Genomic DNA, 25,934 nt, shown 5'->3' with positions numbered 1-25,934 from the left:
AAAAAACTATCAAGGACCTCCTACCTCCCATCTCCCCACCGCCACTGTCCAGGACACCCCAAAGCCCCTGAAGTTTAAAAATAAATCAGTTATAGGCACTGGCTGGACCCTCCCTCCTTCCTACCTGCTAAGTGTACCGCCAAATATTTCCTCCTTGGCTCCCCCACTGCCATCATCCCTCCCTTCGTAGCCCTCCTACCCGCTAGTACCTGAAGAGGGTCTTCCTTTTTAATCTCGGGATCACAATACGATGTGATTCTGGGCGCTTCCAGCATTGCTCTATTAATAATGCTGAAAACGTAAGCTGTCATCAAAAGCTGTTTCCAGCGCTATCACTAGAGCATTGCTGGAAGTGCCCTGGATCACACTGTACTGCGATCCCAGGATAATAAATGGGAAATGGATTCAGGTACTGGGTGGGTGGGTGGGAGGTCTATGGAAGGAGGGTGGCAGTGTGGTGGGGGGGGGGGGCAAGAAAGCAATATTTGTTGGTATATCTAGCAGGGAGGGTGGGGCCCAGCCAGCGCCTATAGCTGATTTATTTTTAAATTTCAGGAGTTTGGGGGGGGTCCTGGACAGTAGTGGAGGGGGGTGTCAGACTTTTGTGATGGGGGGATTTATTTAAAAATATTTATATTCCGCTTTTATAGTGACTTATTGATCAAAATGGTTTACAAGTTAAAAGCATACATAATTAAGGTAACATTAAAAACGTTAAGATATAAAAAACAGAGTCGGACAACATAAATAAATCTTTACACAAACTTATTGGGCCTGTTGGTTTATAGAGGGGTGAGTCAAAGCAGGGGAGAGACTGGTAGGTATTTTAAGTGCTGAAGGGGTGTCTATCAAAAAACAACCTTAGGACGCCGAAGCATTATTGAAGGGACTGGAAAGTCCACATTTGTAGTGGTGGTGATGGTTTTTATTTTTTTTTAATAATGGCCACTTAACTGGTTATCTTTTGAAGATAGCCGGCCACACAAGGCCAGATAACTTTAGGCCTAACAAGTCATATTGAAATGCTGATTGGTTAGGGAAAAAGTTATCCGTCTATATGTAGCTGATAACTTTAGGTAAATATATTCAGCAGAATGTTTATCCTGCTGAATACATGGGACAGGTTATCCGGTCAACAATTACTCAGATAACTTGTCCACTAACTGGCCTACTGAATATGACCCCCGATAGATTTAAATTGAGTCTACAAGATGTGGGTATTTTTCTCACCTCTCGCTTGAGTCCAAAGAAAGTCCAGGCATGAGTCTAAATCCTATGGGCCAAACCAACATTAGAGAAAGGGAGAACTTTATTCATTTTTATTTATGTAAAAGATTTCCATAAGGAGGTTCATTTCTGAATGCATTTTTGTGGTAAAATAGTGCTTTACCCAAATAAATAGCTTGTTCTAAAACTGCCCACCCAATATGTGGGTGAACTTACGTGTATATATCCTGTATGCATGGAGGAGGAGGAGTCTGGACGTGCATACATATATATCCTCAAAATTCAAAAAGGGCAAGGGAGAAGAAATAATCATTCTTTGTAAAATGAATAAAAACTCAGCTTGAGACCAGCAGGACATGACCCTTGTGAAATCTATGGTCAGGATGTTAGATCTTACACTAAGTTTCTTTGTTTAGGCAGCCTGCACGTCTAAGGCATAGTGTCATACTGATATAAACTGTCAGTTTATATAACCAAACAATGTAATTATCTAGCTAAAGTGTCCTTGGCACAGAAATCTTATAGGCTAAATCTGAGTATATAAAGGTTAAGTGATTTGCTCAAAGTCACAGAGAGAGTGTTAAGAGAAAAAAAAAACAAAGGAGGGTTTTCACATTCATATCTGTTCTCTAAGCACTGTGAAATACTTGTGCTTTGAAAACCATCCCCTGAATCTTTTCTTTTCACTATTTATTTATTTATTTATTTATTTATTTAACAGTTTTATATACCGAAATTCTTGTAAAAGGTTACAAATCAGTTCGGTTTACATTGAACAGTAACAGTGCTTCAGAAAATGAAAGCAATTACATTGAACAGTAACAGAGCTTCAGAAGAGAACAATTACAAAGAAGTAGGGATTCCAGTAAAATAATCAAGCAGATAACATTGATACAGAAACCGTGTATCGGAGAGAGTAAATATACTACACACGTGAAAGCATGGGGTAAGATCTTCAAAACTACGAAACAGCAAACTAGGGATTGACGATAACAATGGGTAGCAAAAAACAATATCATGGAAACTGAGGGTCATATCAGGGTGTCTTTCTACTTATTCTCATTGATTATGTAATTCTCTTCCCAATAATAGCTCAAGATGCATTACAGTATAAAAACATAAAATGCAATAAAAAAAACCACACCAGAAAATAAAATATTCTATCAGCATAACTGCAAATCATAACTGTCTCTTACAGGTACTATAAAGATAGGTACTTACTTCTAAAAGGTACAATACTGAAGCAAATAAACTGAACTGTTAAATATTGGCACATTCCTATTAAGCAATCTAGGAACATCCACCGCAAATTCCACTGCTTTACAGGTCTTTGCCATAAATAAGTACTGTCCTGCGCATGTAAGCAAAGGAGGCATTAAAAATATAAAATATATAATCTCTGTGGTGTTGAATGAGAAGGATGAACGTTAACACAAATCATATGATTGTTGACCATGAATATGAACGCTAATAATGTAAACCATTGTGATCTTTTGGAACAATGATATATAAAACTCCTAAATAAATAAAATAAATAAAAATATCCTTCAGCAGAGAGACATTTTCCAAGCTAGTTTTAATTTTCTAGTTTCCAAACAACAGATATCATTTGAATTATCTGTCTACCTGCCCTCCTATACAACTCCTGTAGCCGATCTAAGCTTTTGTAGGAATCAATTCCAGTGTATTCAATGGGACCTTAAGTTATTGGCTATTTAATGTACCAGTACATGCATTTTGCTTGTAGAGGATAACATGGTTATGAAGAAGGAAACTTAAATAAGAAAATCATATTTTTAAAGGCATGTTCACTTTATTCTGGAGATCTTTGATATTATTTGTGGTAATAGTTCTAGACACATTTAAGCATTGTGCATTGGTAAAAATAAAGTCTTATGAGATTTAATTTCATTCTATATACATCAGAATATTTTGCTCACAGCTTAGAACTGACCTTAGTCTACCATCCATCTTGGCCACGGACCCTGGTGCCAGACTGTGAATATAAATCCCTGGAGGGCTGTTTTCTAGTGTAAGGCAACAGACACCAATGCCTAACCCAACTCCTGGCTCTGTAAAAATGAACATGAACAGAAAAACCATAAGAACATAAGAATAGCCATACTGGGGGAGCTCGAAGGTCCATCAAGCCCAGTAACCCATTTTTAACAATTGCCAATCCAGGACACAAGTTACGGGCAAGATTCCAAATAGTTGAAAGATTCTGTGCTGCTAACTCCCAGGGATAAGAAATGGCTTTCCTGGTTAATAACGGTTTATGGGCTTTTTCTCCAAGAACTTGTCCAGACCTTTTTTAAACCCAATTAAGCTTTCTGCTTTTACCACATCCTGTAGCAATGAGTATCAGAGTTTAATTTTGACTGAATGAAAAAATATTTTCTCTATTTTAAATGTGCTATTTACCAACTTCATAGAGTGTCCCCGAGTCACTGTATTTTTGGAAAGTGTAAAAAACTGATTTCCCATTCCACTCCACTCATGATTTTATAGACCTCTATCACAGCCCTATTTAGCCATCTCTTCTCCAAGCTGAATAGCCCTAACCTCTTTAGTGTTTCCTCACAGGGGAGCCGTTCCATCCCCTTTATCGTTGTGGTCACCGTTTTCTATACCTTTTCCTGCTCAACTATATATTTTTTTTTTAGATGCAGCAACCAGAATTGCAAACAATACTCTAGCTGCGGTCTCACCATGAAGCAATACAGAGATATGGCGACATTCTCTGTTTTATTCTCCATTCATTTCCTAATAATTCATAATGTTTTTCTTGGACTGTTTCCACAGAAACACCATATTATTTTACCTTTTTTTTTTTTGCTTATATTCAAATTTCAGTCAGTGGATCTCCATGGCTGTATTTGTAGATTTAAGTTAGGAGCACACCAAACACATACAATCACAAAATCTGTTAGCATAACGGTATATCCCAGAAGCACATATTTATTTAGAAATAGTGTGAGTACCAACTATGGGCTACAGAAATGTAGGCTATCCGCATGAATATAACACACAATATGATAGGCTACTTATGCATTTCATATAACGTATGCAGAATCAAACCAACTAGTTATTGTTGCCTAGTTTTGAATTCTATTCATACAGCAAATAGAGAAGAAAGAAAAGAGTGTGACAATATTTTTAAGAAGTGTAACTGATATATTGGGCCTGATATTCAGCCGGCAGATAGACGGATAAGCAGGGCTTATCTGGCTATCTAGCAGCCGCTGAATATCCACTTAAATTCAGCGGCCGCTAAACGGCTGGATAAATCACTTACTCAGCTATCTCCTAGCCGGAGAACTTTGTGGGCAGTGCTACTTAGCCAGATAACGTATCCGGCTAAGTAGCAATATTGATACTTAGCCAAATAAGTTGTCCATCTAAGATTAGACTTGCTCAATAGCAGGTCTAAACCTAGACGTATATGACTTATCTATGTTGCAATATATACATGGATATTCAGCGGCATAGCATAACATGCCACTGAATGTTCTTGTAACTTAGCGGGGGTAGTGTTATCCAGCTAAGGGGGTCATTTTCCAAGGCGTTACCGCGGGAGATAAATTCGCAAATCGCGCTAACAGCCGTTAACGTGATTTGCGAATGCAAATTTGTTATTCAGGGGGCGGAGTTGGGCGGAGCATATGTAAAGCGGGAAACAGTTATCGTGTGCTGCGAAACAGCTGCAGTGTTAGCGCGGCTCATAGCTACAACCCTTTCATTTGTGTTACATTGTGTGCTAGACGCCAGTAAAGGTTGATCGCAGTCCATGACGATTCTGGACAGCCTGTGTCAGTATCCTGGGAGGGGGAGGGAGAGGGAGAGAGGGAGAGAGAGAGAGACTGAGAGCTTTGCTATAATGTCTACTCCCTAGACAGGTATTTGTATCCCTATGAGAGGCCCACCTAGTAACTCGAGGTGGGGATTAGGTAAGAGTGTAGGGGGTTGGGGCCGCTTTCACATTCAACATGAGACGTACGAACAGAACAGTGGTCTCTTGTGAAGATTTGAAGGCCTTCGGAGTGAGGAAACTCACTCCAAGATGAGATTTGGGCAATGCTCTCTCCACCTAGCTTGATGGACACTCTACCTGGGCAACAACAAGCTAGGTGGAGAGAACATTGTCCAAATCTCATCTTGGAGTGAGTTTCCTCACTCCGAAGGCCTTCAAATCTTCACAAGAGACCACTGTTCTGTTCGTACGTCTCACGTTGAATGTGAAAGCGGCCCCAACCCCCTACACTCTTACCTAATCCCCACCTCGAGTTACTAGGTGGGCCTCTCATAGGGATACAAATACCTGTCTAGGGAGTAGACATTATAGCAAAGCGCGCGCTCTCTCTCTCTCTCTCTCTCTCTCTCTCTCTCTCTCTCTCTCTCTCTCTCTCTCTCTCTCTCTCTCTCTCTCTCTCTCTCTCTCTCTCTCTCTCTCTTCCCCCCCCCCCCCCCCCTCCAGCATGCTGGATACTGAAACAGGCTGTCTGGAATTGTTGTGGACCTGTTTTGTGCAGTGTGATGATTCTTTGGTTGTTTATCGTGCACCGCGAAGATGGTTTCGTGATTCGCGAATACATTTCCGCATATCGTGAAAACATCACCGCACGTGATGTTTCCCTGCTGCACGAAAAAAGCCTCATTTGCATGGGAAACGCCCCCTAATGCATTACCAATGCGATATTGGAAAATGAGGCCCTAAGTTACTTAGCTGGCCAGGATTTGAATATTGACCAGTAAAAGAACCAGGCAGCTTCAACATATTTTAAGCATGTAAGAAAGTAACCCCGACATATTAGGAGCCAGATTTAAACTCAGTAACAGAAGATTAAAAAGATTTGATTTTAAAAAGGCAACCATATTTTTTTACAGTCTTTCCAACAATTTCTATGAATATGGAATATAAACAGCCAAACATAATACCACACAGGAATTGCATATACATTTCCTGGAATATTTTCCAGTTTGCAGTGAATAACAAAGGGAGATATACTGTAAGGGAGAATGTGTAGCCTTGTGGTTAGCACAATGGGCTGGGAACCAGGAAAACCAGAGTTCAGATGTCTCAGGTACTCTTACACTGCAAACTTTCTGGGGTATTCCTGAGTAGGTATCACCATTGTACAGCACTGCATGTATCATGGGGAACAGTCATTTTTTAATGAGGCACTATAAGGTGCGCGCAGTACCTGGCGCGTGCACGTGGACATGCTGATTTTATAACAAGCGCGTGCATATTATAAAATCCGCTACCTGTATGCACACACATGGACTGGGAGGGAACTTCCTAAACTCCCTAGCTCATCTGCCTCCCTTTTCCCCTAATCCACCCCCAACCCCTAAAACCCCACTAACTACCATTTTTTTTTTTTGTTTCAATATTTACCTGCTCTCCAGAGCAGCAATAACTTGCGCGGGCCGGTCAGCTGCCGGCACTCGCTAACACCAGGACAGTGCCTAATAGCGCTGTCCCAGCCCGCCCACACCCCACCCCAGACCCTGTCCCTCCCCTTTTTCTAAGCTGGTTCTTCCGCACGTAACTGCGAGATATGCGCGTGGCCGGGGGCGTTCGAAAATCCCCAGAGCATGCACGCGGCCCGGCCACGCGCGTATCTCCCGGTTTTAACACGCATAGGCCTTTTAAAATTAGCATGTATTTCTTTATCTTTGAAAATGTTTAATAGTACATTAATTTTACAAACTGTATATATGCACCAAATAGAGAGAAACCAGGAGGAAAAAGAATCCCTATTTATAGGAATATTTTTAGACCATTCCTATTGATACAATATCAGCTCAGATTTCAGATCTAGAGGGCTATATAAAAGTCAGACATGCATTACTGGAAGAATTACTGAATTTAACTTGGCTAAAATTCTTGGCAGTGCAGACAGCGCATCATCAACATAACAGATTGCTAATAATGCATGATGCTAGTAGATTAGCACTAATTGGGTTTCTGAGGAAAAGAAGAGAAAGCAGAGAGATAGGGAAAAATTCAAGTGAATATAAATAGAAATATTAAAAACAAAAAGAAAATGAATTGTGGGCCACCAAAAAAATGTTTTTTCTTTTTTTCAAGATTTTCTTTACCACTTCAGTGCATAAAAGAGCAAACCAAGAGAAAGCCATTTTGTTTCCTAGCAAAGCCACAGGTGACATACATTATTACATGTCTCTTGTTCCACTACAGGCCGACTGAACTAACAGTATTTTGTTTACTTTTGTTCTCTTCAGCAAGAATGAAAAAACGAAGCACTGCAGCCATCATACACATAACAGAAATGAAATGAAGTAAAGAGCCAACCAGTGAGTGTCAATGTATCTATATACATTGACACTCACCTCTTCCCTGGCCTCCATCATCCCTTCTTTTCTCTCCCGCCTGCATCATCATCACTTTCCCTGCCCCTTCACCCCCAGCATCATCACCTTCCCTCTACTCTATGTCCTGTCATCGGAGCAAGAGAGTCGCCAAGAGGATCCATGTGGCTTGCATTGCTACCGTTCCCTCTATATACATACAGCACTTTGACCAGACATCTGTAGGGTTCTCAAAGAATGCATTTGAGACCCACTGCTATCCAGCACTGAGCACATAGGACAACAGTAGATTTTAATAAAGCTGCCTGTCTCATTCATGCAATCACTGAATATCATACCTTTTTAAAAAAGCCCACTTAGGGCCTCATTTTCCAAGGAGTTACCATGTGTGATAATTCCGCAAACCGCGCTAACAGCAGTTAACGCGATTTGTGAATGCAAATTTTTAATTTCGGATTCAGGGGCGGAGTTGGGGGCGGAGCAAATGTAAAGTAGGGAGGATTTATCGTGTGCCGCGAAACAGCCGCACTGTTAGCACGGCTCCTAATGTGGCCAATAACTACACCTCTTTCATTTGCGTTATGTTGTGCGCTACAGGCCGAGCGCAACTTGCGATAACAGCCTTTGGCATAGCTGATAGTGCAATTTGCGATACACATGCTTATTAGCATAAGTACACCCCTTTTTGGTATCGCATGCGATACCAATGCGATATTGGAAAATGAGGCCCTTAATGTCAATTTTTACTTATAGCAGACAGCAAGTTGGCTGTGAAAAAGACTTTGCATTAAACATATAGTAAAAACTGCTCTTAACCTTTATTAAGTGTCACGTCCATGACTACTCTGTCCTTAGGTCCAGGACCTCGGCGGCATACGGAGGAGGAATCTCCTTCTTCTGAGCCAGGCACAGGGGTTCCTCCACTGACATTTGAATTTGGGGAACTGGATCGACTCATTAACGTGGGAGTAGCACATGGGGTGAGGCTCGGACTCCGCAACCTGGTGCGTACAGTCAAAGTCACCACACCTCTTCTAAGTTGCTGAAAAAATAACAAGAGATTGATGAATCCATATACCCCTGCACAGTAAAACCATTATACAGAGCATAAATTAGCAATATATGATTAGGAAGGCAACAGTGATTAATAGTTCCTTTTCAGCCATGTGATTCTGTTACCTTAAAGGTCTGGATAGCTTCCTGATGAGTTAGCCCCTGCAATGATTCTCCATTTACTTCTAAGAGTTCATCCCCTGGGAATCAAATGCAAAATCATTTCAGCATTTGAAAGTGCCATAGATATTGAATACAGTAACTCTTTCAATTATTTAAAACCATTTGTATCCTGTGCCCTCTGTAGTTCAGGGTGGGTACCGTAACAATAGCACATACAAAAATCAGTTCATTATATATATATGGATAGAACAATGCCCCAGGCCTAGAAAACCTAGAGGACAGTATTCAAAAAAAAATGTAGAATGAATAGCTTATCCAGATAAATTTAACCAAAAGTTATCCAGGATTTTCAGAAGAGTAACAAAAGATTACAAGGTGAATTTTCAAAGCATTATGCTTGTAAAATATAGCATATACATGTAAAAGTAGCTTCTGCTAATGTATTCCATATATTATAAAAGTTGAAAATATGCACAAATGTTCAATTCTGTGTGCACATATACACATGTATAAAAAGGGCGGTCCAGGGGTATTCTGGCATGGGGCTAATAGTTATGTGCTATTTTAAAAGACACTTACATGCGTACATTTTTCAATTATTCACATATATTTATACCTGCTAATTATCTGGTGTAAGTGATATTAAATGTGTCACCCAGGTGGGAGGTCTGGGTAGACTGGGCTGAAGAACCAGAAGGGTCTCGACGACCTGGAGAAGGACTGAGTGAACTGGTGGACTAATTGGTAAACTGGTTAAATTCTTTGACATTGCGCATATTTTAAAACTGCCCGAGTTATGTGTGTAAATTAAGACTTACACGAATAAGTTCCTAGTTTACTTTCACATGTTATATATACAGGTATATAAATTATACATTATAAATTAAAATCGGTAGGTAAAGTTTACGTGTTCAATTCATTGATCTATGTTGTTTCAATGTATTGCATGTATTCACTCGTAAGCCTACATATGTCTGTGTTGCATGGTAGAATTATGCATATTTTATAAAACACAGCACATATCATATGTGCGTATTATTAAATAATATAGCAAATATGTGTGCAGACCCAAATACTCGTATATGTCGCTGTGTGCAGTTTGAAAATTATACTCTGAGATTTGCTCAAAGTCACAGCTCTTTTCTCCTTTCTGCCAAAGAAGGTGTTACAAAATATAACTGAAAGGATGTCCAAACTTTTTCACATGCCATATTCAATCTGTAAAATCAGCAAATAAATAGTAGCTTTGTATTCAAAATTGTAGAAAAATGTCATGTTTAAATTTGTAACACAGTTAATGTTTTAGTCAATCCACATAAATGGTGAAACACTTATATCACTTATATATGCAAACACCCAGAATTTAATCCACACTGAGTGACCAAAAAAGTGTATAGCATGGAAGAGACAATGATGATATGGGGTCATTATGAAGATATTAAGACTTACAGGTTTAAAATGATTATACCGGTAGTCTTAATCTGAGTGTTCCCCTTCCATGCTATATACTCTTTTTTGGTCACTCAGTGTGGGTGTTTGCATATATAATTGAAGTTTAAATTTGTGCCACGCGTCAGCTTCTGTTCACTTAAAGGTCCATATTAAAAAGCCATTTACATTCTCAAGTTGATAGTACCCGGCTATGTTTACTATCTTATAAAGCTATAAATCAACTGTACGATTATGGCTACAGTTAAGATATTGTCCCATAATGTCAAGGGACTCACTCAGGCAGAAAAAGGAAGCTCTTATTTAAAGATCTCCAGCACCTCAAATCCACAATAGTGATGTTACAGGAAACTCATTTACAAGCTAAATACGAGTGGTTAATGGGTCACCCAGCTCCCCCTTCACAGTACTAGACACCATGCGCCAGAGAAGCTAAATATAGAGGGGTGGGCATTATATTCCACAAAGATTTTTCCTTTGATCTCAGAAAGTGTATCAAAGATCCTGAGGGTTGCTACAACATCAGCAGGGACAGATCCTGAGGGTTGCTACAACATCAGCAGGGACAGAAACTTGATGTTCTCCTCCAGGGGGTAATGGAGGGGCCTTTAATTATTGGTGGGGACTTTAACACAATCTTAAATCCAGATCTAGACTCCTCTTCTGGAAACATTAGAGATTATTGGAGCAGCTGACAAGAATTAAAGCGAGTCATCACTCAATACAACTTTGTTGACACTTGACGATCTCGCTTTCCGAGATCTAGGAATTACACTTTTTATTCTTACTCCCATCAAAAATACTCACGAATTGATTTGCTATTAATAGATAGGGACATTATTAGCTCAGGCTCTACATCAGATACAGAAAGTATAACATGGTCGGACCATGCCCCAATTTAGTGTACTCTTAGGGGTAGATTTTAAAAAGAGCGTGCATGGCGTACATGTGCGCGCGCTACCTGGTGCGCGCACAAGTACGCCCAATTTTATAATATGCAACTTGGTGCGCCGAGTCACGCTGCCTTCCCCCGTTCCCCCTACCCTGTCCTTCTCACCCCTTCCCCTAACCTTCCCCCCCAGCCCTACTCTAACCCCCCCCCCACCTTTGTTTTACCTTTTGTGCTTGCTGGCGGGCGTAACCCTTTTAAAATCCGGCCCTTAATATGTTAGCTTATGACTTAGGGTGCGTGCAGAGGACCCTTATCATGAAAAAACTTTGTGTAGGGTGAAAAAAATCACCAACGCCTGCAGCTTGTTTAGCTTGCGCATTGAAATGACCGCAACCAAGAAGATGACCTTCCAGGTCAGGTACTTCAGAACAAAGGAGCGCAGTGGCTCGAAAGGGTCTCGCATGAGTCGATCCAGCACCATGCTGATGTCCCAGGACACAACAGGAGGCCACAGAGGAGGCTTCAGCTGAAGCAAGTCCTGCATGAACTGGCCCACTGCACGGAGACAGGCGAACCATCGACACCTTGGTGGTAGGCCCCGATGGCACTCAGGTATACTCTGACCAAGTTGGTCTTCAGACCAGCATACAAAAGGTGCAGTAAAGTCAAGCAACCTCAGAGTGGCAAAAGAAAATGGATCCAAACCGTGACTCTCACACCAGACGGAAAACCTCTTCCACTTCAGGTAATAAGATTTCCTGGTGGAAGACGTACTGGAAGTTACAAGAACCTGAGACATTCTGTCAGAGAGGTCAAAGTGTTTCAAAACTAGCCTTTCAACATCCAGGCTGTTAGAGACAACTCCCTGAGGTTGGGATGGTACAGCCTGCCCTGATCCTGCGAGATCAGGCCGGGGGGGAGGTCCCCAGACCGATCTGTTCTCTGACAGAGAGATCCTGCAGGAGTGGGAACCTGACTTGTCTTGGCCAGCGAGGGGCAATGAGAATCATGTTCCCCCTGTCCTGCCGGAGATTCAGGAGGGTCTTCATAACCAGAGGAAGTAGAGGATATGGATACAGAAGGCCCTTGTCCTAATGGCAGGCAAAGGCATCCAAAAGTGGCTTCCTGTTTCCCCGACAGAGAGCAGAAATGGCTCACATTGTTGCAGGGGGAAGTGGAGAGGTCCACTTCCAAAATCCCCCAGATGCGGAAGATGCGATTTGCCACTGTTTGATCCAGGGACCACTCGTGGAGTTAGAACGTTCAACTCAGCTGGTCCGCCACCACATTTTCTGTCCCAACCAGTTATATGGCCTGGAGCAGCATGCCCGGGTTTGAGCCCAGGTCTAAATCTGGACAGCCACCTGACACAGGAGGAATGATCCTGTATCCCTATGCTTGTTGATGTACTAGAACCGCCTGGTTGGACAAGAGATCCCGGAATGCCCAGAGTGCATACCTGATCACCCGAAGCTCCAGAAAAATGATCTAGCATTGAGCTTCCTGAGCAGACCACAGACCTTGCATGCGGAGGCCGTCCACATTGTATCCCAACCCAAGGTTGAAGCATAACCTGGGTTGGGGGCGGAGGGGGGGGGGGAGCTGAAAGGGCACCCCTTGGGCCAGATTGGGCAGACTCTCCTACCATGACAGGGAGGTCTGCAGAAGTGGTGTGATGTGAATGCGTACACTGAGGTCCTCAGTGGCTTGCTGCCACTGAGTTCACAGGGTCCACTGAGCCCTCTGCATAAGTAAACGAGCTATGGGAGTAACATGGATAGACGTAGTTATATGACCGAGCAAGCGAAGCAGAAGCCTGGCTAACACCTGTCGCCTTCGGTGGACTATACTCACCAGAGACGCCAGAGTAAGTGCCTGATCGAGAGGAAGAAAGGCCCAGCCCTGAGCCGTATCCAGCCTGGCTCCAATAGAATCCAACTGAGGCAATGGAGTGAGATGGGACTTCGGGCAGTTGATGACAAACTAGAGGGACTCCAGCTCCTGAATGGTCAAGTGTAGGGAGTAAAGCGTTCTTGATGGTGCTCTTGATTAGCCAATCGTCCAAATAGGGGAATACGTGTACATCAGCTGGTGGAGGTACACACCCACTACTGCCAGGCATTTGGTGAAGACCCGTGGGGCCAAAGCCAGGCTGAACGGCAATACCCTCTATTGGACGTGGCTGATGAGGAATTGTAGATACTTCCTGTGACCAGAGAAGATCTCCATGTGGATGTATATGTTTTTGAGATTGAGGGAACACAGCCAGTCCCCTCTTTGCAAGAGGGGAATCAGAGTGCCCAGCAAGATCATTTTGAACTTTTCTCTTCGCAGAAATTTGTTCAAGGCCCTCAGATCCAAGATGGGGCCAAGGCCCCCTGTTCTCTTTGGAATTAGGAAATGGTGGGAGTAGAACCCCTGCCCTTGTTGACATAGCGGTGTGGGTTGTACTACTCTGGACATTATAATGGCAGAGAGCTCCATCCAGAGAATTTCCTGATGCGGGAACTGGCCCTATGACAGGCGGGGGAAGAGTCTGTGGGGACACCATGAAAGTTCAACCGATACCCCCGACAAATAATGGATAGGACCCACTGGTCTGAGGCGACCTGAGGCCAGTGGTCCAAAAGGGACAGTAGCCGATCTCCGACCGGGGGCCCCAACATCAAGGGTATGTTCATGGGGCTTATGCTCCTTTGCAGCCAATCAAAACCCTGTAGCGGAGCTCTGCTGGGGTGCTGGTTGAGGCCTGGGAGTCTGCTGCTGCCTAGAGCAGCCTCTAGAATCCACTCGTGGCATATGGGCATGCAAAGCTGGAGGGTAATATTTCTTTTAGCAGTAGAAAGACCTCCTGGCGCTATGACTAGGACTTTCTGGTGGAGGATGGTGGGTCCGATGCACTGGCTGAGAGATGCTGGAGGGTATCATCCTTCAACTGAGCCACAGCATCCCTTACCTTGTCCCCAAACAGATTTGTCTGCGAGCTTCTCGGACCTCCGGCCGCAGATCCGATGCTTGGAGCCATGCCATTCGATGGGCTCCAATGCCTGCTGCCACCACCCTAGCTGTTTCAAACACATCACAGGTGGAACACACCTTGTGTTTGCCACTCCAAGACTTGCTGGGCGACTACCAAGAAAGCTTCCTGCTGTTGCTGGGGGAGGTGCTCCAACATCTCCTGAACCTGCTTCCAGAGGTTCCAAGTGTACTGAGTCATGTACAGCTGGTAGGAAGCAATCCGGGTGATCAGCATAGTGCTCTGGTACACCTTCCTACATAAGGCATCCAATACCCAGTGCTCCAGACCCAAAGGCGCAGAGGCATGGGTGCAGGAACACCACTGACTGATGCAGGAGCTGATGCCTCTCAAAACCCAAGGCCTGTTGCACCAAGTAGACCGCATCTGCCTTCCGGTTTACCGGAGGCACCAAGATGGGGCGTTCCCAAATCCGAAGGAGTAATTCCTTAAAGATATCATGGACTGGAAGAGCCACTACCTCCTTTGGGGCATCAATGAACTGGAGAACTTCCAGCAATATGTGATGGGCATCCTCATCCATTGTACCTCTGCCATAGCCCACACAAGGCCCGCAAAGGTTAGATCCTCTGATGAGAACCGGCGCCTCTCATCTGGAGGGGATGGCTCAGAGGGAAGATCTCCTGAGTCATCAGGAAAAGACTTTGAGGTATCATCCCCCCAGGAATCATATGTGCTTCCTCCTCACTGAAGTCCCCTGGGGACCCAAATGGAGGACCCCTGACCAAGTCCCTTGGTTTTGGCACCAAAGGAACCGAGGTCCCTGAGGAACCAGGGATGGACCAGGTAAAACCAGGCATGGTACCAGGGTCCAATGGTGCTCCCAGCCGCAATGCATCATCCTCCTTCTCGGAACCCACAATGGGGATGACTCCGGAGGGAGAAGGACCCAGTGGCCAATGGGGTATTGAGGGACCCCCGGGTGAAGGTAGCTGCTGTGTGGGCAAGATGGTAGGAGGACATCAAGGCGCTCTAGCAGCGGTGTCAATTTCACAGGGGCGGGCTCCAAAACTGATGGAGCCAGCAGTTCGATGCTCTGAAGGGCTCAGAGCACCGCCCGTTGCACCCTGTGGTCCAGTTCCCCTTGAAAATCCACCAAAGACAGGATGGACGGAGGAGGAGGAGGAGGAAGAAGCGTAACCAGAACTTCTTTGGAGTCCCGAGTAAGCTCGGTGCCCGGCACCTGTATCTGTGGGGAACACCTTGGACTCCCAGGTTCGATAGAGGTCGATGCCTCCTCTCCACGGGGTTGGCTTCAGGAGCTTCACAGTGGTCACTGGTGTGATCAGAGTCTGGTACCATGCGACGATGGTGACTGATGATGCTGCTAAGTTTTCACACGATGCTCGGCCCGGTCTTTCCTTGGTGCCAAAAATGGAGACTATCCTGATGTCCTGGAGTGCAACGATGTTGATGATGGCCTATCTCCAAGCCCCTCTTTCCTGAGAGGGCCCCAGTGGAGGAGTAGACAACGATGGATCCACATCCATTGGTTCCCCCTGGCCTTTGGGCATCGATGTACCCAACGCTGGAGTCAAAGGATCAGATTTTTTAAATCCAAAGAGCTTCTCCATCTTGACTAAAATGAACTCGATGACCCTTGGGGGTCATCTGATTGCAAAAACGACACCCTTGAACACACCAGGCAGAGGATACAGACCTCATGTGGATCTGTAATGGACATGGTCCACGGGCACTGGGGGCATTGGCGAAACCCCAACGATGCCATGAAAAAGATCCGGCAAGCGGTCAATGACTGGCGGCCACCAAAAAGTGACACTGTCGGGAATCGACCACAAAGAACAAAAAACTTACCACGCTGCCCTATAGACGCACTGATGGGGGAAGAAGGGGGTCTGGTGCAGACAAGTCGTAAAAACTACCAAAAAAAAAACTCTGAAGAGAGCAGAGCTCCACAACTGTGAGGTGTAAGCTGTGAAGAAAAGGAGAGACTGAAGGGAGATTTTGTGTGGACACGTGGATAGTGGCATGCTGAGCATGCTCAGTGTCAAAGTTTTTAGAAACTTTGTCAAAAGTTTTCCGAGCCGAGCTCCATCTGATTATGTCACCCATGTATGAGGACTACCATCCTGCTTGTCCTAGGAGAATAATTGTTTATTAATTTTTTCCTCCAGGAGTTTGTCCAACCTCCTTTTAAACTTAGCTCTGCTTGTCTACATTCTCCAGCAACAAATTCCACAGCTTGATTGTGCATTGTGGTGGGAAAAGTAATGGAGTCACTGTTGAAAGAGAGAATAGTGAACTATCTACAGTCGGGAGAATTGATGGACCAGAGGCAGCATGGATTCACCAGAGGAAGATCCTGTCAGACAAATCTGATTGACTTTTTTGACTGGGTAACCAAGGAATTGGAAGAGCGCTCAATGTCATCTACTTGGATTTCAGCAAAGCTTTTGATACGGTTCCGCACAGGAGACTGGTGAATAAAACGAGAAGCTTAGGAGTGAGTGCTGAGGTGGTGACCTGGATTGAAAACTGGTTGACGGCAGAAAACAATGCGTGATGGTAAATAGAACTTTCTCTGAAGAGAGAGAGGTTTTAAGTGGTGTACCACAAGGATCGGTGTTGGGACCGGTCCTGTTCAATATCTTTGTAAGCGACATTGCGGACGGGATAGAAGGTAAGGTTTGTATTTTTGCGGACGACACTAAGATCTGCAACAGAGTGGACACGCCGGAAGGAGTGGAGAGAATGAGACGGGATTTAAGGAAACTGGAAGAGTGGTCGAAGATATGGCAGCTGAGATTCAATGCCAAGAAGTGCAAAGTCATGCATATGGGGAGTGGAAATCCGAATGAACTATATTCGATGGAGGGGGAAAGGCTGATGTGCACGGAGCAGGAGAGGGACCTTGGGGTGATAGTGTCTAATGATATGAAGTCTGCGAAACAATGCGACAAGGCGATAGCAAAAGCCAGAAGAATGCTGGGATGCATAGAGAGAGGAATATCGAGTAAGAAAAGGGAAGTGATTATCCCCTTGTACAGATCCTTGGTGAGGCCACACCTGGAGTACTGTGTTCAGTTCTGGAGACCGTATCTACAAAGAGACAAGGACAAGATGGAAGCGGTTCAGAGAAGGGCGACCAGGAAGGTGGAGGGTCTTCACAGGATGACATACGAGGAGAGATTGAAGAATCTAAATATGTACTCCCTGGAGGAAAGGAGGAACAGGGGTGATATGATTCAGACTTTCAGATACTTGAAAAACTTTAATGATCCAAAGACATCAACAAACCTTTTCCATCAGAAAAAAATCAGCAGAACCAGAGGTCACGAGCTGAGGCTCCAGGGAGGAAGACTAAGAACCAATATCAGGAAGTATTTCTTCACGGAAAGGGTGGTGGATGCCTGGAATGCCATTCCGGAGGAAGTGGTGAAGTCTAAAACTGTGAACGACTTCAAAGGGGCGTGGGATAAACACTGTGGATCCATCAAGTCTAGAGGGCGTGAATAAAGTGGAGACATTCAAACACTGCACGGAGCGGCAGTAGCCACAGCGGCATTCAAACACTGCACGGAGCGGCAGTAGCCACAGAGGCGTTCACGGAGCGGGATGCCAGTGGCCAGTAGTTGGTGTTCCACCTTCACGGAGCGGAAGGATGGAGGGCTGCTATTTCCAAAAAAAAAACCAAAACAAAAAATAAAAACAGGGGTGGGTAAGAGTATGGGGCAAAGGGGTGGCCTGCTTGTTACAGCGGTTGCTACCCCCAATTGAGCTGGATGTCACTTGGATGCAGATTCAAAGCTGCTCTCTAAATTGGGTGGAGGGGAATTAGGGCTGGAGGGTACTGGAAGCCAATAGTAACAGGTGGGAGAGAGAAAAAGGGAAAAAAAATGGATAAAGTGCGTAGCTTGCTGGGCAGACTTGATGGGCCATTTGGTCTTCTTCTGCCGTCATTTCTATGTTTCAATGTTTCTATGATTATTCATACTTTCTCCAATTTGTTTTTAATATTGTACTTGTTAATTTCATGGAATGCCCCCTAGTTTTAGGGTAAATAATTATTCTGTATTTACCTATTCCACTCCACTCATGATTTTATACACTTTCATTATATCTTCTTTCAACTGTCTCTTCTCTAAGCTAAAAAGCCCTAATTTGTTTAGATTTTCTTCTTAAAGGAGCCATTCTTTTCCTTTTATCATCTTTTTGTCTTTTTCTATACCTTTATCAGTTCCACTAAATATTTTTTGAGATGGGGCGACCAAAATTGCGCACAACACTCAAGGTGCAGTTGCATAATGGATCAATACAAAAATTATTAAATAAATAAAAATACAGAGGCATTATGGTATTCTTAGTTTTATTCACTATTCCTTTTTCAATTCCTAATAATTCTGAAAAATTCTTATTTGCTTTTTTTTTTACCGCTGCCACACTCAAAGCTAAAGATTTCAATATATGGTCTACAAGATCCTTTTCCTGAGATATGATGCCTAATGCAGAACATGGCATTATGTATCTCTAGTTAGGATTATTTTTCCTCTATGTGCTTTATTTTACACTTATTTAAAAATTATATTCTACCTCATTCAAATGACTCTTGTTCTAGGCAGATTACAAATTGACAAAAGCAACATTCTTTTAACAAACAGAACTAACAAAACAAGATAAAAACAATTACAAATCACAAAACAATATAAAATAGACATTGAATAAAATGTCCACAAGAAATTTCGTCTGCAACTTAGATGCTCAGTTCTCCAGTCTGGCAAAGTCCTTCTGCAGTTCTTCACAGTCTACTCTTGTTATAACAACTTTGAACAATTCTGTATCTGCATATTTGACCAACATACTCATAGCTCCCTTGTCCAGATCATTTATGTTAATGTTTAACAGCACCTTGTCCCAGTACAGACCCCTAGAGCATTTCACTATTCACCTCTCTTCATTGGGAAAACTGTAACATTTAGCCCTACTCTCTGTTTCCTGTCTTTTAACCAGTTACCAACCCACAGTAGACCATCACCTCCTATCCCATGACTTCTCAGTAAACATGAGTTTACTGAGAAGTTTCTCATGAGGGACTTTGTGAAATGTCTTTTGAACTTTCAGATACATTTTATCAACCAGCTCACCCTTATCTAAGTTTATTAATACATTAAAAAAAATCTAGGAGTAGATATTCAAAGCTGGCCATGTAAGTAACTTAACTGATATCCAAGGGAACCAATGGTTCACTCACTGTAGAACTAGATATTCATAAATGTTCTCCAGAGATGATTTACTGAACTTTTATACTACCATATTTATTCTATGTACTGAACATTTTTTTGAACCTACACGCCAAGTGGAAATCACCTTTTTGTGTGTTGTTAGAAAAAATGTTGAAAAAGAAAAAAAAAATTTAAGTGGTGTTGGTAAGGTTTCATATAACCATGTAGGCAACCCTGCCTTGTTCAAGCATATTATAATCATGAACCAACCAACCACCACCTGTTTTTTTGTGTGTGTGCTATTTAAAAAAAATTTTTGTGTGAAATTACCTTTAAACTTTCAAAAAATTTTTTTAAGACATCCAGAAAAAGTATATATGGACCCACCAAAGTCTTCTGTTTGTTCTTTAGTTTTTGATATAATAACATGACACCATCACATGTGCATTGTTCATTGTAAACTACGTCTGAATTTGTAAACTAATGCTTTTTTTGCATGAGCGATACTCTTCGTTGATACTATAAATTCTTCACATAATAGCATAGTCCCATGTCAAAATCCCAACATGTACATGTTTCAGACGGTGCACGTCCTTCCTCAGGGGATGTGCCCACAGATGGTATCTACCCCGCTATTTATGGCGGTGATGGTTTTAAACTGAAAGTTAAAATTACTTCCCTTAAAGGATGCCGACGGCATTCCTCCATTGATCCATCTTCCTGTTGTAATGGAACTTCGAATTTATAGATGTGTCACGCCAGGTAACAATGTCTTCGCTGTTGTCCAATCTGGATGTCGACTGAACCTGGGTTCTGCAGATGCTCATTTATATTAGATACGTTACGCTTCAGTAAAAGCCAATCAACTCTAAAGTTAGGCTCCATCCAATAGGAAATCACTATAGTCACTGGCCTTCCGTTTGAATGATTCGCCCACGCCTACTAATACGTGCTATGTACGTGCTACCGGACTTGATGGAGACCTTCTAGAAGAGATGGCAAGACGGACAAATCCAGAGGCCGGACCTTATAGAAATCCTCAGACAAAGGCAAGCATGAAAAATTAAAAGTACTTGTAAACATCTACACACCGATGGATGTTAAATAATTGTAGACAGGTTTAATTCATCATTCATACCGGAAGGTTGGAAGACTTTAAAGTGTAGATCCAAAAGGCTTCCCTATAATTCAATCGAATACTCAAATCTCCACCCCGCGGGGATGGTAACACTTGTTCAAGTACTGCCCACCTTAGATCCCGTATGTCATGAGCTGCAGTCGTTAGGTGCTGTACCATTGGGGCCGTCATCTTTGCGGTGGTATATCGTGATTTATGTTCGCTTAACCTAACGCGAACTGGGCAAGATGTCCGACTGATGTAAAGTTTAGGACACGGGCAGATAATCACGTACACTACATTATTGGAGTTACAGTTCGTGTTGCCCTTCCTTATTACCTTGCAGTGCGTGACTGGATCTATCCACTCTTTTCCTGTTATAGATTGGGAACACCAAATGCAATGTCCACATATTTGATGACCCTCTATTGCCTCTATAGGACTATCACTTGTCAGTTGTGCGTGTACTAGCATGTCGCGGTTGTTTCTCCCTCTAGAGTTAGCAAACATAGGAACCTATGTAAATTCTTTGTGCAAAGCTAAGACATGCCAATGTTTTTTGATGGCTGCTATGATTGCTCCCGTGGCAGTAGATTGTTGTAAAACACAAACTAAACGGCTGGTTTCCTTTTTGGGTCTATATGCCAAAAGTTGTTGTCGATCACTAAATTTGGCATGTAAGTAACTTAGCCGGATAGAACTTATCTGGTTAAGTTATGATGTATGTTCAGCAGGTTAGCAAAGCATATGTGTACACTTTGCCGGATAAGTCTACCTGGCTAAGTTTGAGGTGGAGTGGGACAGAAGAGTTTGAGAGACCCCAAGGGTTTGGCCACTCTTGTGGGGGTTTATTCGGGCATTTAAGACATGGTGGCTCCACAGCCCAGGGCTATCATCACGTGATTTTCGAGGGGTTCTGCTAAGCTGTGGTATTTTTCCCTGACAGTATCTTATTGCCGTGGAAAATACCACAGAGTTTACTAAGTTTACAAGCTTCTTGCCTCAGATTCTTCATACTGGCTTAATGCATTATTACGGATTTATAAACCTGTAAGATGTTTGAGATCTTCTCAACTGAATTTCTTAGAGATCCCTTCAATTCGACATGCTCAGTTGTTTAGTACAAGGGAGACCTCTTTTTCCATAGCAGCTCCTACTCAGTGGAATCTCATTCCTGTGGAATTGAGGTCTTTGGATAATGTTAAAAGATTTAAATTAGAATATAAAGAGTTTTTACTCCATCGTGCCTATAATATGTAACAGCCTGAAGTATGTGTAATTCAGTTATCAGAGAAAAGAATGAGAGAACATGGTTATTAGAAAAATGAGAATAATGTGAGAAGAGTAATTGCTATGAGTTCTCGTTAATGTCAACTGACGAATAATAAATAACTTGTTTTAGGGACATAGATACCAGTATTTGGTAGTATTTTTCTCCTGTTTCTGTGAAACAAAAATTTTTTGTCTGAAGTGTATGTCTATTATTGTTTTTACTATGTATGTATTTTTGTTCATCGCCTAGACCTATTTTGTGTTAGGCGCTCAATAAATTTTATGAAATGAAAAAATGAAATGAAGTTGCAGTACCGAGTAGCACAGCTTAGTGAATGACGTGGTATTCACCCCCCCCCCCCCCCCCCCCGAGAGGAAAATATTGGCCCATTAGATCGTAAACTCTGGGAAAGAGAAATCCAAAAATAAAAAAGACTCAAGACCTGGCTGTTCAACCAAGCATTCTCTTAATCCTAAGCCCATTATCTAAGCTTTGATCTTCATGACTGTCCACTATTTTGTATATATTCACTCTCCTTGCCCTTTGTAAGTTATTATTATTTATTTTTCCAAGTTCTATTTTCCTTGTTCATTGTAAGACATCGTGCTATATACTGTCAATCCATTGTTGTGATGTAAACCGAAGTGATTAGTAACATTGTTACCAGAACTTCGGTATATAAAACTGTTAAATAAATAAATAAAATGGTATGCATATTTAAAGTCCTTATATCTCATCTCATGCGTCTTTTTGGTGCAGATCCTGCATCATTTTGGTAGCCTCTCTCTGAACCACCTCCAGAACTGGAGCAATATTCTATGTGAGATCTCAACAATGACCTGGACAGAGGCATTACTACTTGCTGTTTTCTGCTGGTCATGCCTCTCTGTATACAACAGTTTCCCTCTGGCCCTGGCCACTTCCTTATCACACTGTTTCATTATCTTGAGAGCATCAGACACTATCACCCTGAAGTCTCTCTCCTGGCTGGTGCACATCAGTTTCTTACTTCCCACTGTGTGCTTCTCCTTAGGATTTCTGCACCCTTAAAGGGTAATTTTTAAAGGAGTTACACATGTAAATGTAATGTACTATCACAGCGATTTTAAAAGCCATTTAGACGCATAAAGTGCACTTACACATGAATATTCTATGGACAATTCAATGGTATATATTGCAGCAATTTTCAAAAGCCCACTTACACGGGTAAAGTGCATTTACATATATAAAGCACAATTTTTAAGTGTGTAAATGTTTTTAAAATCAGGCCCATAATGCACAATTTTGCACTTTTTCCATTGAATTTCAACTGGCAAGCAACTCAAATACCTCTCCAGCTATATAGTTCCATTTCATGAAGCAGCACTGTGTAAAATATCTGACTGGCTGAATGCCATCCAATGCTTGATAATACCATGGGAATGATCAATTTTGGCTACCGTAATGCAACATGAGAACAGCACATTTTTAAATCATGTGTCACCATTGCAATTTAATTGCCTATCCAAAGGGCTGCTCTAATGCCACTTCTCTTTAGAATTTATATATGAGCCATAATTAAATGCAACATAAATGTTTATTTTGAACAAATGACAGTACTGTGAAGATTTATAGCAGGGCATTAAACTTGTGAAAATTTTGGTTCAATTCAGTTCAGTTTGAATTTCCAAAATGGTTCCACTTCAGTTCCAGTTAAGGTCAAAACAAATTTGGGAACTGTAATTGGAATTGTTTGCTCCAGTTAGGTTCCGGTTCAACATGTACAGAGATACTGAAAAAACTGAGCATTTTACTGCCTTATTATATCAAATAAAAATTAGTTTAGCAATGTCTCTTCTAAATTTACAATGGATTGTGTTTTACTACTCTTGTTTCATTTAATGTTTTATAATATGCATGGTTTATTGTACCCTGCCCTGACCTTGGCGGGAGTAATAAGTATTTTAAAATAAAATATATAAAATTTGAACAAATCTGTGCTATAAATGGCTAGGAACAACAGGCAATGGTGAACAGATATATTTTGGCTCTGGGGCAATAGCAAAAGTGCCGCTAGGACAGTATTCCTAAAGGTTCCAAAGCAATCCTATCTGTATGTAGCATTCATACAGTGATAGGTCACTGTGGGTGTGATGAAATCACATACACCTTACAGCTTCAAGAAGGCCTCCCTGCTCAGATGGTTCCATCATTTGACCTGAGCTTTCAGTTTCTTTCCTGGCTCATGATAACTCAGGGTAATTCATCCAATGTAATTTATTCTGTGTTTTCTCCTAAATGACATCTTCAGATCTCTCTATTCAAATGCTTCACAAAATAAACCCCTAGCTACCTCCATCCCTGAAGGAACTCCCAGTCACAAAGTTGCTTCTGCCCAGAACCTCCCTCTCAAATTTTCACTGTTCCCTGTTTGCCGCCGCCTCAGATTCACCACAGTAAATCCTTTGCTGCCATCTCTCCTCCCCATGTTCTGGCACCTTCGTCTGCTAGCACCAGGGTCCAGGATGGAGGGTGGAAGTAGAGACAGATGCGGTAGAAAGAAAAACCTCCAGAAGGATTCTGCTCCCTCTGCAGCTGCACAGCATTAGCAGCGGCGCTCCCTGCTGACGGAGGACCAATACCGCTACTAGGTTGGTTTCCTTTCTTCACAAGGTACAATCCAGTTTCTGCAGTGGACCACACCAACTGATTTTCTTACTGGTAATCAGTACTTTATTTTCCAGTTCATTTCAAATTTGGGTTCAACAGAGACATTCAAATATTGGTTCAGGTTCAGCTCCAGTTCAGGAAAAAAATAATTGTTACTTCTAGTTTGGGGTTCGGGTTGACCCCTTGGTTAAAGTTTTCTATAACACAAACATGAGCAAGCACGTGTTGGCTAGGAACCTGTTTTTGAGTTATCTGATGAATGCCTTTTTTTATTCTGATCCTAAATTTTATCAACTTTTCTTCCTCTTACCTTCTTTAAGTCTCCCATCAGCAGCTGCTGCTCCGTGGGAGAAAATAGTCTTAACAAAAATCCCCATTCGTCCTCGAGCAGAATCCTGTCCGCCAACAATGCTGAATCCTAGGCCCTGTTAATGGGAATAAGAGGCCCATAAATCCCATGACACTGAAAGGAGCACTCACCTTTCCAAAGACCCCATTAACGCAGAGGCTGCTCGGCAAATACGATCTCCAGGAAGATGAAGATCAAATTAGCTGAAGACAAATTGATGCAGTGATTTCATTTTCTACTTGCTTTCATCATTCTCTTGCCTTTGCCCATAATAATCCAATATTAATGTGTTATCCGTGAAGGATTAATGGCAATTGTGAAATACTGGAAAAAATGACATTTTGGGCTATTGTAGTTCTACTTTATGCCCACTGTTACATTTTATTTTTCATAACACTAACCATTTAAGTGTTCTCATTATGGTACCTAATAAAAATAATTCTATTCTAGCAAATCCATCTCCTGGCTCTAGCATACTTTATGACTTCAGAAATCCTCTGTTCCTTTCAGATTAATGTGTGTTCAGAAATATTGTGTGCATTATGCTTATAGAAAGAATGCTGTGGTTAATTATATAGTTTTGAATTGCAAATAGTCATGCTTAACATGCAGTCTAGCAGGAAGTCCAAGAAGTGCTTTTTGGGTACCAAATCTACTAAGCTAAGCAGATCTGGCGTGCTGCAAAATGCAAGAGTAAGAATACAGATTGCAAAATATTATGTTACAGAGTTAATTACAAGAAAACCAACAAAGCAGATGGCTAGAAAGGATACTTTTATAAGGCTAAAGAATGTCAAAGTAAGTTGAATGTTCCCAAGAGGGCTATGGAAAGGCAATCTGTTAACATGGCACTGATCGTCCCTCCTCTTCTCCCTTTCCTCTCTAGGGACAAAGATCCATTGGTGGGAAAACGTCAGCTGAACATGTTAATGGAGGAGCATGCAGAGAGACAGGAACTCCCAGAAGGAAGGGGCTAGAAGGGAAGAAGGCTCTTTTTTCTTCTGCCTGTAACCAGTGGTGCAAATAGTGCCCCCCCATCCTTGATGCCACCCTCTGGGAAGGCTGAATGGGGCAGCTGCCCTTTACCTGCCATCATTTACTATAAGGATATAAAAGTTAACAGGTAAAAACAAAAAATATATATATATAAGATGATACATTTTTATAGATTCTATTTTGACCTGAGGAAGGGGGTAATCACTTCTAAAATCTAATCAAGAAATGCATTGTTAGTCCAATTAAAAAG

The 25,934-nt window shown here is 42.3% G+C and overlaps 1 protein-coding gene across 1 annotated transcript in view; it reads right to left on the bottom strand.

Moving 5' to 3' along the window:
- Positions 1-25,934, bottom strand: part of PDZD2 (PDZ domain containing 2) — a 718,708-nt gene that overhangs the window by 129,671 nt on the left and 563,103 nt on the right. Inside the window, 4 exon segments of the mRNA XM_029579361.1 lie at positions 3,182-3,299; positions 8,383-8,608; positions 8,746-8,819; positions 24,650-24,764. Of these exon segments, the coding sequence (XP_029435221.1) occupies positions 3,182-3,299; positions 8,383-8,608; positions 8,746-8,819; positions 24,650-24,764 (533 nt within the window).

Source organism: Rhinatrema bivittatum, chromosome 1 (assembly GCF_901001135.1).
Source record: "Rhinatrema bivittatum chromosome 1, aRhiBiv1.1, whole genome shotgun sequence".
In the NCBI taxonomy this organism is placed as follows: domain Eukaryota; kingdom Metazoa; phylum Chordata; class Amphibia; order Gymnophiona; family Rhinatrematidae; genus Rhinatrema; species Rhinatrema bivittatum.
This window is presented reverse-complemented; position numbering and strand designations above follow the sequence as displayed.